Raw genomic sequence first — 14,033 nt, forward strand, 5'->3', positions numbered from 1 at the left:
TAATTAAGTGGTAGCCTCTCACATTTTTAGTGGCTGTTCTATAATCTCTTGAAATTGTAAGGAATATTCACCACTGTAACCTTACCCATATTTTCACTGAACCCAATCTGCAAAAATACAATAGGCAGTTAGGGATAGGCCCTCGAAATACATCTTGATTTAAGAAATGTATCAAAAACTGATGTGATATTCAAAGAATTCCTCTTATAAAAATCTTGTTACAGAGGCGTTTTAATGAATATTCAAAAACTGTTAATTCCTATGTTAGACAAATGATTCCAAAAAATAGAAAAAGAGTAAAAGCTAATTGGCTCATTTGATGAAGTTAGTGTGACTCTGGTTCTAAAATCAGGTGAGAACAGTGTAAGAGAACAGAGCCGTTTAATTTACGAACATGAATTTTAAAATATTAAAATTTAACTTGGGATAATCAAATCCAAGTTGACTTTTTAAAAAAAAATTCGTGATTAGGTAAGATTTATTCCAGAAATAAAAAGATGATCAAATGTCAAAAATCTCTTAATTCATCACATCAAGACACTAAGGGCAAAAACTATGTAATTATTTCAATAAATGTAGAAAATGCATTCAATAAAATCATATAATAAAATAATTCTTAGTAACTAGGAATAGAACGTTTAACTTCATTAACAATTTTATTTCCCAAAGTTATAGAAAATATTAAATTTCTGGAGAAAATGTCCTCCCTTTAAGGTATGAGCATGACAAGAGACCCACTATCACTGCTAATGTTTAAAGGAAACTGAGGTTCTTACCAGCAATTAAAATTTTTTTTAAATGTTTACTTATTTTTGAGAGAGAGAGAGAGAGAGAAAGAGAAAGAGCATGAGTGGGGTAGGGGCAGAGAGGGAGGGAGACACAGAATCCGAAGCAGGCTCCAGGCTCTGAGCTGTCAGCACAGAGCCCAACACGGGGCTCGAACCCACGAGCTGTGAGATCATGACCTGAGCCGACGTTGGACGCTGAGCCACCCAGGTACCCTTTGCCAGCAATTTAATAAAAGAAAACAAGATATGTATAAACAAGAAGGGAAAAGATAAAAGTGCATCTGTTTTTGCAGGCAACATCATCATTTATATGAGAAACAAATAAGGTTTTACAGAAATGGATGAGTTAATCCTAAAATTCATATGGAATTGCAAGGGACTCAGAACAGCTACACCAATGTTGAAAAAAGAAGAAAGTGGGAGAAGTCCTACTTCCTGATTTCAAAACTTATTAGAAGTTATAGCAATCAAAACAGTGTGGTATAGGCACAAGAAATGATATATAGGTCAATGGAACAGACTTGAAAGTTCAGAAATAAACCCATGTATGTATGAATAATTATTTTCTACAAGGTTGCCAAAACTATTCAATGGAGAAAGAACAGTCTCTTCAATACATGATTCTGGGATAACTGGATATTCATATTCAGAAGAATGAAGTTGGACCTCTACTTCACTCCACATACAAAAAATAAATTCAAAATGCAGCAAAGACTGAACTGTAAGAGCTGTAACTATAAAACTCTCAGAAGAAAACAGGAGTAAATCTTCATGATCTTGGATTTGGAAATGTAATCTTACATATGACACCAAAAGCCTAAGCAATTAAAAAAAAAACTGGGAATCCTCAAATTTAAAACTTCTGTACATCAAAAGATGTGATTAAGAAAGTGAAAAGACAACCCAGAGAATTTGAGAAGTATTTGAAAAATCACATATCCAATAAGGGATCTGTAACAGAATATATAAAGAACTCTTACAACTCAATAAGAAAAAACACAACCCAATTAAAAAAACTGGTAAAGAATCTGAATAGACACTTCTGAAAGGAAGATATAAAACCAATCAGTCCATAAAGATGGGAAGAGATGCTTGACATCTTTACTCATTAGGGAAATAATTATCGTTGTGGTTTTGAGAGGCCACATTACACCTAGTAGGAAGGCTAGAATTTAAAAAGTGGAACAAATAATGGTGAAGATATGGAAAAATTAGAACCCACATGTAAAATGGTACTGCAACTATGGAAAAATGTAGCAGTTTCTTAAGAAGTTAAACATGAAATATAAAACATATAACACAATAATCCCGTTACTTAGATATCTACCCAAGAGAAATGAAAATGTATGTCCACACAGAATTTTTACATAAATTCATAACAGCCAAATATTGGAAACACACTAAATATCAATAAACTGTTGGACAGACAAAATGTGGCACATAGCTATACAATGGAATGCTATTCAGCAATACAAAGGAAGAAACTAATGATCCGCTGCACCAGAGATGAATTTAAAACATTACTCAATTTAAAAAGCCAGGCACAAGAGACCATATATTATATGATTCTATTTCTATGAAATGTTCGAAAGAGGCAAATTTATAGATAGAAAGTAGATTAAGCTGGGCGTAAAAACAGGGATGAACTGTAATTGGGCATGAGGGTTCTTGGGGGGGGGGATGAAAATGTTCTAAAAACAATTTATGGCTATGGTTGTACAATTTGTTAAATCTCCTAAAAGTTCTTCAATTATATACTTGAAATAAGTGCTATGTAAAAATATATCACAATACGGTTAGACAACACACACAAACATTACATGTTTTACAAGGTCATACACAAATAGAAAGGTATGAATTGAACATACCGGAATGTCTGGCTACAGGTGTTTTTATATAGGGGAATAACAGGAGAATGAGACTGGGCTAAAAAGGAATTTATAAATTACTAAATGAATTATTCTAAACAAGTGTCAGATCTGCATGAAACAATGATGTTTGAGAAATATGAATGTATGATCAATCCTCTGTAAATGAGGTCTTAAAAGTATAGTAAATATTTTTATATACTTATAAAAATAAAGGAAGAAATAATAATTCCACCTCATTTTTTTTGGCAGACACTAAACTAAATCATAATTTACAAATAACTTTATGTAACCTAAATTTATTGTGATTATGCTACTTAAAAAATATTTGAAATGCAGTGAATACTCCCAAACTCATTAAGTTCTAAGGCAAGAGATAGAACAGAATTTAAAAAAGACAAGTACACCCTGAATGCTTGTGGGCTAAGTACCTTACTGCTTCAACACCTTGTTAGCTATCTGGGACACTACTGAGTTATACAAACATACAACCCTGAAAAGACAATGATAAAGAAACATTGACCTTTACGGACTTAGTAACAACAGAAAACCACTTTTTCCTAAGGTGGGAAATCATGACATACATGAAATCATGAATCCTACGAAAAGGTCTGCCTAAAATAGGTTTCTTGGTCAAATAAATTTAGAACCAATTCACAGATATCCCCCTACTAACGTATTCACAATATATTAACATATTAAAGTCTCTAAGAACAAAGTCTCCAAGACTTTCAAAGAATAAATCTGCTTTAATTTGCAAATCCACAAAATCCTTGCCTCATATAACATGTTTTCATATTAAGAGGAAGATACATTAGAAAATGCTTCATTAAATATGTTATTTGCTCAAAAATGCATTCAACAACTATCTGTTGAACACCTTCTATGGGCCAGACCTTGTTCTAGGTGCTTAAAATGTCAGCAGTAAAAACTTTCATGCTTTCACGGAAATTTACCTTGTAATGGTATTACAGGTTCTATCCATGTTGTTTTCCTATTATATGAAGTGATAATATTGTCAAATGGGCACAAATATCAAAAGGGAGAAAAAGTGAGAAAAGCAAGGAAGTATCTGAAACAATGTGTTTACACAGGATGGATGAGATGAACTTAGTTACTTATTTTCTAAATAGATAGCAACTTAAAGACCAATGGATTATAGCCAAAATATTCACTCATATGAAATGCTTAAAATAACTAGACACTTCTACAATGGGATACTATGCAGTCATATCATTCATATGACTAATACGGAAAACAAATTTAAGGAAACTGCAGAAGAGGGGCGCCTGGGTGGCTCAGTCGGTTGAGTGTCAGACTCTTGATTTCAGTTCGGATCATGATCTCAGGGTTGTGGGACCGAGCCCTGCGTTGGGCTGCATGCTGAGCATGGAGACTGCTTAAAATTCCCTCTCTCTCCCTGCCTCTCTCCCTCTCCCCGACTCATGCTCTCTAAAATAATAATTTAAAAAACCACAGAACATTATGTACATACAATATGCCTCATTTGTTTAAAAAAGGATTCTCTAGAGACAGTCATTTATTTTTATTTTCTTAATTTTTATTTTAGAGAAGGAGCATGGTGGGGGAGGGGCAGGGAGTGAGATGGCGGGGAGCGGGGTGGGGGAAAATCTTAAGCAGTCTCCTTGCTCAGCACTCAGCCAGCCCAACATGAGGCCCGATCTCACGACATTGGGATCATGCCCTGAACAGAAATCAAGAGTTGGGACACTCAGGCGACTGAACCACCCAGGCATCCCTAGAGGCAGTCTTTTAAATACAAATTTATTTGTATAGGACAGAAAAAAATCACTGAAAAGACAAGAATTTTAACAATGGGGAAGCTAAAATAGATGGTATGAGCCTTTTTATGTATTTTTTAAATACATTTTTAAGTGTATTCATTTTTAAAAAGCAAGACCATATATAACTTTTATAATGAAATAAAACAAATTTTAAGATTGACTTACATGTATTTCTGGGCAAAGCATAAAAGGTGAAGGGAGGTGGGAGTGGTATGATTTTTCTTCTAGGTTTGAGAAAATTTAACTGAAAAAAGGAGAAAGCACTGCTCTGTCAACAGTGGTTAGGAAAATACTTCAAAATGAGGAGCTTTTAGGTGATTAGCTACTTTGAAACAAAAGGATAAACAACAACAACAAAAGGACTCGATGGGCAGGTTAATCCGTGACATCTACAGGCTAAGACACAGAAAAACAAGACGCCCAAGAAAAACACTAAAGCAAGTACCTCTGAAAAAAGCTGCATAAAGAGGACTTGAGGTGTTTAAGCATTATCCTCTCATTTCAAATATTTAATGTAGCAAGTAAGTACCAGTTTTTCTAATTAGAAGTATTAAAACTGTATTTAAAATTGAAACTTACCTTTCTTATAAGGTGGTTTTCAGTATCTGCCACATATATGATATTATTCCTTATGGTTACCCCCTGTGGTGAATTAAAAGTTGACTCTGAAAATACTCCATCTTTTCTTCCAGGGTTGGGTCCTAAAAGACAAGATAGCCACAGTACGAATTTTTTCCTCTTGAAAAGTTATCTCAAATTAACCCCCCACCCCCATTTGTTTTTCTTTGTTTCCTTTCTTTTTCTTGCACCTATATTAGGAAGATGGATATAAACTAGACCTATCGTGGTAATCATTAAAAAAAATTTTTTTTATGTTTATTTATTTTTGAGAGAGAGACAGAGTGTGAGTGGGGGAGGAGCAGAGAGAGAGGAAGACACAGAATCTGAAGCAGGCTCCAGGCTCTGAGCTGTCAGCATAGACCCCAATGCGGGGCTTGAACTCACGAACCGTGAGATCATGACCCGAGCTGAAGTCAGACGCTTACCGACTGAGCCACCCAGGTGCCCCTGTGGTAATCATTTTTCATAACATATGTAAATCAAACCTCAATGAAGAAAGAAAAACAGTATTTAGAACTGGGATTTTAATATAAATAGCATGATACTTTTACCTAAAGTCTAGTGTTTCCCAAGATCTATTTTTCTTAGGAGTAAGTTTTGCTAATGACAGGGCTTACTGAACAATGGTCACTAGTGCACATTAGTAGCATATATCAGAAGGGAATATTTCTATTTTTTAATATTTTTTTAAGTTTATTTATTTATTAGGCGCCTGAGTGGCTCAGTCGGTTAAGTGTCCAATTTTGGCCCAGGTCATGATCTCACGGTTTGTGGGTTTGAGCTCCGTGTAGGGCTTGGAGCTTATAGCTCAGAGTCTCTTTGGATCCTCCGTCTCCCTCTCTCTCTAACCCTCACCTGCTCACACATGCCCTCTTTCTAAAATAAACATTTAAAAAAAATAAGAAGTTTGGGGTGCCTGGGTGGCTCAGTCAGTTGAGCCTCCGACTTTGGCTGAGATCATGATCTTGTGGTTTGTGAGTTCAAGCCCTGCATCAGGCTCTCCACTGACAGCACAGAGTCTGCTTGGAATTCTCATTCTCTTATTCTCTTTCTCTCTTTTTCTCTCTCTCCCCCCCAACCCCCCCTCCCAAAATAAATAAATATTTTTCTGTCAAAATAAATAAAGTTAAAAAAAATCTGTTAAACCACAACTAACCAGTATTTCCTAAGTGTATCTGGCCACAGAATTCTTTTGAAGAACTATTGTAGAATAATTATTAATTTATCACAAGATAACATTATTTCTAAAAACATGTTTGGGAACGGTAGCTTGCTGCTGGTTTCTCCGTTTAACAAAGCAGAATATTCATTTACACTATTTTGAAAATTATTATAGAATTAAAAACCTTTTAACCATTTAAATTACACCTACTATAACTAATAATTTTTGAGCAACAGTTCTCATAAGTGCCTGTCTTAAACCCAAACATCAAGTTGCCCAAACAAAAGAAACACAAAATAAAGAACTCTAGCAAAAATGAAAAAGAAGAAATGTGAAAACTTAAGGAGCTAAGGGAACAATATCTAAGCATACTAAGAATAGCACCAGGGCTTAGAGTAAGACTAGTGTATTTGCATTAGGAATGCACGAACCCCTACTTTATGGACTAATGCTGTATATGCTACTAAAGCAGAATTGCAAAGAGATGAATTATTTTTCTCTTTGACTATTACATTACTAGATGTCAGTTTAGTCTGGATAAATACAATAAGAATGTACTTAACAGATTTTATTAACTATGTAGATGTACTGAGCCCATTTTAGATCTAAAACCAGGGAGATATATTTCAATACATTTCCTTGAGCTGTTTCTTTTTAACTATAAAATATAATACATATCATAATTAGAAGCAAACTTTACCTCCAATGCTGTACTGAATTTGCCCATTCTTCAGGACGACCAAAATTCTATGATGTCCAGTGTCTGCTATTACCAATCTATTAGAAACATGGTCTACCGTTACTTTGCCAGGAAACAGCAATGGTGAAGGTGGCAAAGAATCTTTATAGAGTTTTATTTCAATTTTATGATTTCTGATCTGTCCCCTGTCTTTATAATACTTTAAAGCTATTGAAGTATATAAAAATAATTTATCTTTGTGTCCCTCTCCAATTAAAGAAAATAACATATTTCCACGAGGTCCAAGTATGACCAAAGTTGGCCAGCAGGAGACTTCTAGTTCTTGCCAAAGGCTGGCATCTGCATCATTAACCACAGGGTGGGTGATGTTGTATCGAAGAACGGCGCTCTTAATGTTATCCAGGACTTTTTCATTTGGGAACTTAGCCGAGTGAACACCAACAATCAGAAGACCGTCTAAATGGGAAAAAATGTAAGTTAAACATTATGAAGTAATCAAGTCTGAAAGTCACCATCTGCACATTAGATTATGGGTCATTAATAAACAGTCCAGAGATTAAAAAAAAAAAAGGCAGAACTAAAAGTGTCTTCTTCAACTGCATTTAAACACACGTATAAAAAAATTAACACTCAAATATCATGACAATCTTGATAACTACATAAAAATGAATATGATCAAAATCACGTGGCTATTTCAGGATTACACCTCTTTGTGTCCTTTATCTAGACAAAGTTTTAAAAAACACATTTGGGGCGCCTGGGTGGCGCAGTCGGTTAAGCGTCCGACTTCAGCCAGGTCACGATCTTGCGGTCCGTGAGTTCGAGCCCCGCGTCGGGCTCTGGGCTGATGGCTCAGAGCCTGGAGCCTGTTTCCAATTCTGTGTCTCCCTCTCTCTCTGCCCCTCCCCCGTTCATGCTCTGTCTCTCTCTGTCCCAAAAATAAATAAACATTAAATAAAAAAAAAAAAATTATAAAAAACACATTAATTGCTTATGAAGATACTGAAATACTGTTATTTTTTCTCCAACTATTATAAGCCCCTTTGAAATTCATAGTGACTATGACTGCTTTTTGTTAATATTTATTGTCACATTATCCTCTTAGGTTTTTCTGGCCTACCCACATTACAAGTTAACAGAACAACTATAAGAAAGATGTTTCTATAATATTAAGGTCTTTGATTTATTTAAAATTCCCATTATGTGGTTCCTAGAACAAGCCTTAATTGAAGATAGCAGAAAAAAAAAAAAAAAGGAAAAAGTGTTCAGCTGGATTCAGAGAAAAAACTCAACACTGACTACAGAGGTAATACAATCTCCCAACACACTCCTCAAAACCTATGCACATCAGCATGAAGAAGAAATAAACCCACACAAACTGGCAGGTGTAATTTCCTAACAGACCATCCTTCCATTTGCAACTATTAAATCCCAACAAAAACACAGACATCACACAGGTACACATACCCTCATCCCCGCTTGAGGACAGAAAAAAGTAAACAAAAGCAGGCAGATTGTTGGGGGGTGGGGGCATTTCAAAACTTGGAAAACCAAACCATTAAGGGGAGTTTCCAGTTTTATTTTCCCCTTCATGGCTTGGCATTGAAGGTGGACCCCGGTTTGGGAGCAACGCAGGTGGCTAAGACCATGGAAACCCCTTTCTGGCCCAAGGAGCCAGGGAAACTGGAGAGGGTGGGGGAAACCCCAAGGGGAAGAGAGCTGGAGAAGGTGACTCCCCATTTCTGAGAATGAACACTCACAAGTCTTGGCCTGACTCCTCAACTATACACATGTGAGGCAGCCCTACAACAGTACAGCAAAGGCTTAAAGAACCGAGAAGTGGATTGCTGGGCTGATGAAAGGAGACACAGAGCTGATGGAAGAAGAGACGAACTTTGAGTTTGCATCAACAAAGTTGAATGCCTACAAAAACAACTGACAGATACCAGCTCCAAAATGAAGCAGAAGTTTGAATTAGTAGACAAAACACCATAAAGGAACTCTAACTATGCTCCTTGAGGGAAAGAAAAACACACTTGAGGGGCACCTGGGTGGCTCTGTTGGTTGGGCATCCAACTCTTGATCTCAGCTCAGGTCATGATCCCCAGGGTCGTAAGACTGAGTTCCAAGTTGGGCTCTGAGCTGAGTGTGGAGTCTGCTTAAGATATTCTCTCTTTCCCCCCTCTGCCAGTCTCCCCCATTCTCACTTGCTATCTCTAAAAAAAAAAAAAAAAAAGAAAGAAAAAAGAAAAACACACTTGACATGAATGAAAAAATAGGAAATAAAAATAGAAAAAAGAACTAAATGAAAATTTCAGAACTCAAAAATACCATATTTAAAATAAATTCACTGGATGAGCTCAATGGCAAAAAAGAGATGACAGAGAAAAGAGTCAGTAAACCTAAAAATAGCTCAACGGGAAATTATCCAATCTAAGGAGCACAAAGAAAGAAGACTGAAGAACAAAAATGAACAGAACCTCAGGGACCTGTGAAACAGTTTTAAATGATCTAATGTATGTGGACTTGGAATCACAGGAGGAGAAGACAAAAAGATTGGGGCAGAAAAAATATTTGAAAAATGCCAAAACTTCCAAAACTCATCTGAAGATATAAATTTACAGAAAACCCAGAAATGGACTCACAGTTATATGGCCAACTACTCTTTGACAAAGCAGGAAAGAATACCCAAAGGAAAAAAAGAGTCTCTTCAACAAATGGTGTTGAGAAAACTGGACAGCGACATGTAGAAAAATGAAACAGGACCACTTTCTTACACCATACCCAAAAATAAATTCAAAATGGATGAAAGACCGAAATGTCAGATAGGAAACCATCAAAATCTTAGAGAACACAGGCAGAAACCTCTCTGACCTCAGCCAGGGCAACTTCTTACTAGACATGTCACTAAAGGCAAGGGAAAGAAAAACAAACATGAACTATTACGACTTCATCAAAAGCTTCTGCACAGTGAAGTAAACAATCAACAAAATTAAAAGGCAGCCTAAAGAATGGGAGAAGATATTTACAAACAATACATCCGATAAATGGTTAGTATCCAAAATCTATAGAGAACTTATCAAATCCCAAAAACAAACAACTGAGTTAAGAAATGGGCAAAACTCACGAATAGACACTTTTCCAAAGAAGACATCCAGATGGCTAACAGACATATGAAAAGGTGCTCAACATCACTCGTCGTCAGAGAAATACGAATCAAAACCACAATGAGACACCACCTCACCACTGCCCAAATGGCTAAAATTAACAACACAAGAAACAACAGGTACTGGCAAGGATGTGGACGGAGAAAGGGGAGCCCTCTTGCACTGTTGGTTGGAATGCAAACTGGTGCAGTCACTCTGGAGAACAATGTAGAGGTTCCTCAAAAAACTAAAAATAGAACTACCCTACCATCCAGCAATTGCACTATTAGGTATCTACCCAAAGGATACATAAATACAGATTCAAAAGGGTACATGCACCCCAATGTTGACAGCAGCATTATCAACAATAGCCAAACTATGGAGGGAGTCCAAATGCCCCTCAACTGATGAATAAAGATGTGGTATTTATATACAATGGAATATTACTCAGCCATCAAAAAGAATAAAATCTTGCCATTTATAACAATGTGGATGGGGGCGCCTGGGTGGCGCAGTCGGTTAAGCGTCCGACTTCAGCCAGGTCACGATCTCGCGGTCCACGAGTTCGAGCCCCGCGTCGGGCTCTGGGCTGATGGCTCAGAGCCTGGAGCCTGTTTCCGATTCTGTGTCTCCCTCTCTCTCTGCCCCTCGCCCGTTCATGCTCTGTCTCTCTCTGTCCCAAAAATAAATGAACAATGTGGATGGAGCTAGAATGTATTAAGTGAAATAAGTCAATCAGAGAAAGAAATACTATATGATTTCACTCATATATGGAAACAAAACAGATGAACATACGGGAAGGGTAGAAAAAAAGAAAAGAGGGGAACAAACCACAAGAGACTCTTAATGATAGGGAACAAACTGAGGGTTGTTGGAGGGAAGTGAGTGGGAGATGGGCTAGATGGGGGATAGGTATTAAGGAGGGCACTAGTTGTTAAATACAAGTGATGAACCACTGAATTCTACTCCCGAAAGTTTTTGCACTGTATGTTAACTAAATAAAATTTAAATTAAAAAAATAAAATAAATGTACAGAATTCAAGAAATTCACTCTAAATAGGATAAATTAAAAGAAAATCATGTTAAGACATAATCTCTGAAAACCAAAGATTAAAAAATAACCTCACAAACATTTTAAAAGAAGATACACAAAACCAACCCAATGATCGGTGGTTAGAGACTGGGAAGAAGGGGGTAGGGAGGAGTGGGAAAAATTATACACTTAAAATATGTGCAGTTTACTATGTGTCAATTATGCCACAATAAAGTTCTGAAAAAAAAAAAATAGCATGAGCTCTGGAGTCAGGCTCCCTATAATCAAATTCTGGCTTTACCACTTGCTGAATTACTTAATCCAATTAAGGCATTTAGCATAGTACCTTTTATACATTATAAAAGCTCAATGAATGTTTGCTATTATTTATTTAAAGTTGTAAATACAAGGACACCCGGGCAGCTCAGTCGGGTGGGTTGAGTGCCCAACTTTGGCTCAGGTCATGATCTCAAGGTTCGGGAGTTAAAGCCCCGCATTGGGCTCTCTGCTGTCAACAAAGAGCCTGCTCCGGATCCTCTGTCCCCTCTCTCTGCGCCCCACCCCCATACTTGCTCTGTCTCTCTCAAAAATAAAAACATGAAAAAAAATAAAGTTGTAAGTACAAAGATAACCAATGAAACAACTTTTTCTAACTAAAGCAATTAGTAAAATAGCAAAGAAAATACATCATGTTAAGAAAAACAAAGAAAACCTAATACATATAATGATTATGTATAATAATAAGTAAATATGAATGGGCTTAACTCAAAAAAAAAATTAGGGGGGGCGCTTGGATGGCTCAGTTGGTTAAGTTTGCAACTTCAGCTCAGGTCATGATCTCGTGGTCCATGAGTCCGACCCCACGCTGGGCTCTGTGCTGACAGCTCGGAGCCTGGAGCCTGCTACAGATTGTGTGTCTCCCTTTCTGCCTCTCTCCTATTCACACACTCTCTCAAAAAAAAATTTTTTTTTTAAAAAGAAAAAAAAAAAATGTACTGTTGCCTTGCTTTGTGTGTTATTCATATAAAGTCTGTCCTAATTTCCATGTTTTTGAAAGTCACTGTTTTTCCTGGAGGACCTGAAGATATTTTTTAAACATCTTTAAAATGTAATAGTTTAAAGTAAGATACTTCTTGGGCTGTTCTGTGTCAATTTTCTCTGGTATCTGATAGTACCTTTCAATATGTAGATTCAAGGTTTCTTTTATTGCCAGAGCATTTTCTTGGATTCTAATTTTACGTATTAGTTTTGGTCAGTTGTTTTGATTGATTTTTCTTCAGTCTCCAAGTAGCCTTATGTTGGATCTCTTCTGCTTGTCTTTCATTTCAATCATTTCCTCTATTTTTACTTCTTTAGCTTATTTTCATTCTCTAGGTTTGTTCTTCTCCCCTTCTTTATTTAAATGCCCCTTATTACATTTTTATTTGAATTTACTGCCCCTTAGGCACCTTGTAATTTAGTCTTCGTTTCTAAAATAACTTGGACTTTTTCCTTCTATTTCTTTTCTCAGTTCAATCAACACTCCTTACCTCTTGCATTGGGGGGGGGGGATGCATCTCCATTCTTAGTTTCTGAATTTTTAAAAACATTTTTTATTTCTGAGAGACAGGTTGCGAGCAGAGGAGGGGCAGAGAAAGAGGGAGACACAGAATCCGAAGCAGGCTCCAGGCTTTGAGCTGTCAGCACAGAGCCCAACGCAGGGCTCGAACCCACAAACCACGAGATCATGACTTGAGCTGAAGTCGAGGCTTAACCTACTGAACCACCCAGGCACCCCTTCATTTGTGAATTTCTGGTTCAAGATCTTTTTAAATTATTCTTAAACGCTGTTTGAGGATGTGTAATTCAATATGGAGGATTGTGTTACAGTTTTTTTGTGATCATTAGGAATGTTCATCAGCACTTCAACTCTAACTTAACATTTTCAGCTTTTTACAATTTTATATGGATGTGATTTTTTTAATATTCCCACCCATTTTGTGGACAGGGCTCCTAGATTGAGAGTACACTTTTCTGACAGTTCCCTTTCTCTGTGCAGTTTCATTTTTGGATAGCATTGTTGCAAGAAGGGGTTGATGTGTATTTTCTTATTTTTTTTTTTTCCCCTGCAAGATCCTCAACATTTTGGTTTTGTTTTTTGGGTTTTGTTTGTTTGTTTCTTTGTTTGTTTAAGTAGAGGATCTTCAAGGGGAAACCCCATCTCTAGGTCTGATTCCCTCCAAGAGGCAATGCTGCTCTGAGGCTTCTGTTCTTAGGCCCAAACTCTTTCAAGAGCTGGTGCTATGATCCAAACATGTGTTCAGTATTTTGCACTTAGTGGTGGAGTTTCTCTTTCTACTGGTAAGGGGGTTACTCTGTGCTTAGCCCAAGACCTCTAAACCACTCTCCTTTTTTTCATTGAGTCTTTTTTTCCCCATGGGGTCTTTTCAAACTCCCCCCATCCCTGTTCTAGCACCTCCAGGCTTGCAGCAAGAGGACCTTTAATGGAATTCAGTTTATTTCTCAACTTACAGGTAGTTTGAAAGCATGATATGCTCGGCCTCCTAGTATTGCTGAAGGCACGATCAAGTGTGGTTTTGTTTATTCTCCTTGTTTTTATGTTTGAGGGAGAGGAAAAGATAACTGGGGAGATTCAAAATTAGGTGGCCTCCATTCTCCTCCAAAACCAGAAATGGGAGAGAGAGATTTCAGTTTTCAACATCAGGTATATTGAGATATAATTTACTTGAACTTTGTTCCTCAATACTTTGTCAATTGGTTAAATAAAATATAACTAAATCCTAAAACCAGCCTGTTACTTAATGGAGAAAAATAGTAAGTATTTCCAAATAAGATAAAGAACAAGGCAAAGATGCCCACTGTCTACTACTATTAAATAATGAATTGGGGGGGGGGGGCTATTAGCCAACA

At 36.8% G+C, this 14,033-nt stretch overlaps 1 protein-coding gene across 1 annotated transcript in view; it reads right to left on the minus strand.

The window, feature by feature from the left end:
- Positions 1–14,033, minus strand: part of NHLRC2 (NHL repeat containing 2) — a 60,723-nt gene that overhangs the window by 33,749 nt on the left and 12,941 nt on the right. The window contains exons 3-4 of the mRNA XM_030334088.2: positions 6,945–7,400; positions 5,041–5,162 (exon numbers count right to left, since the gene is read on the minus strand). Of these exons, the coding sequence (XP_030189948.1) occupies positions 5,041–5,162; positions 6,945–7,400 (578 nt within the window). The remainder of the gene's footprint in view (positions 1–5,040; positions 5,163–6,944; positions 7,401–14,033) is intronic.

Source organism: Lynx canadensis, chromosome D2 (genome assembly GCF_007474595.2).
Source record: "Lynx canadensis isolate LIC74 chromosome D2, mLynCan4.pri.v2, whole genome shotgun sequence".
NCBI lineage: Eukaryota > Metazoa > Chordata > Mammalia > Carnivora > Felidae > Lynx > Lynx canadensis.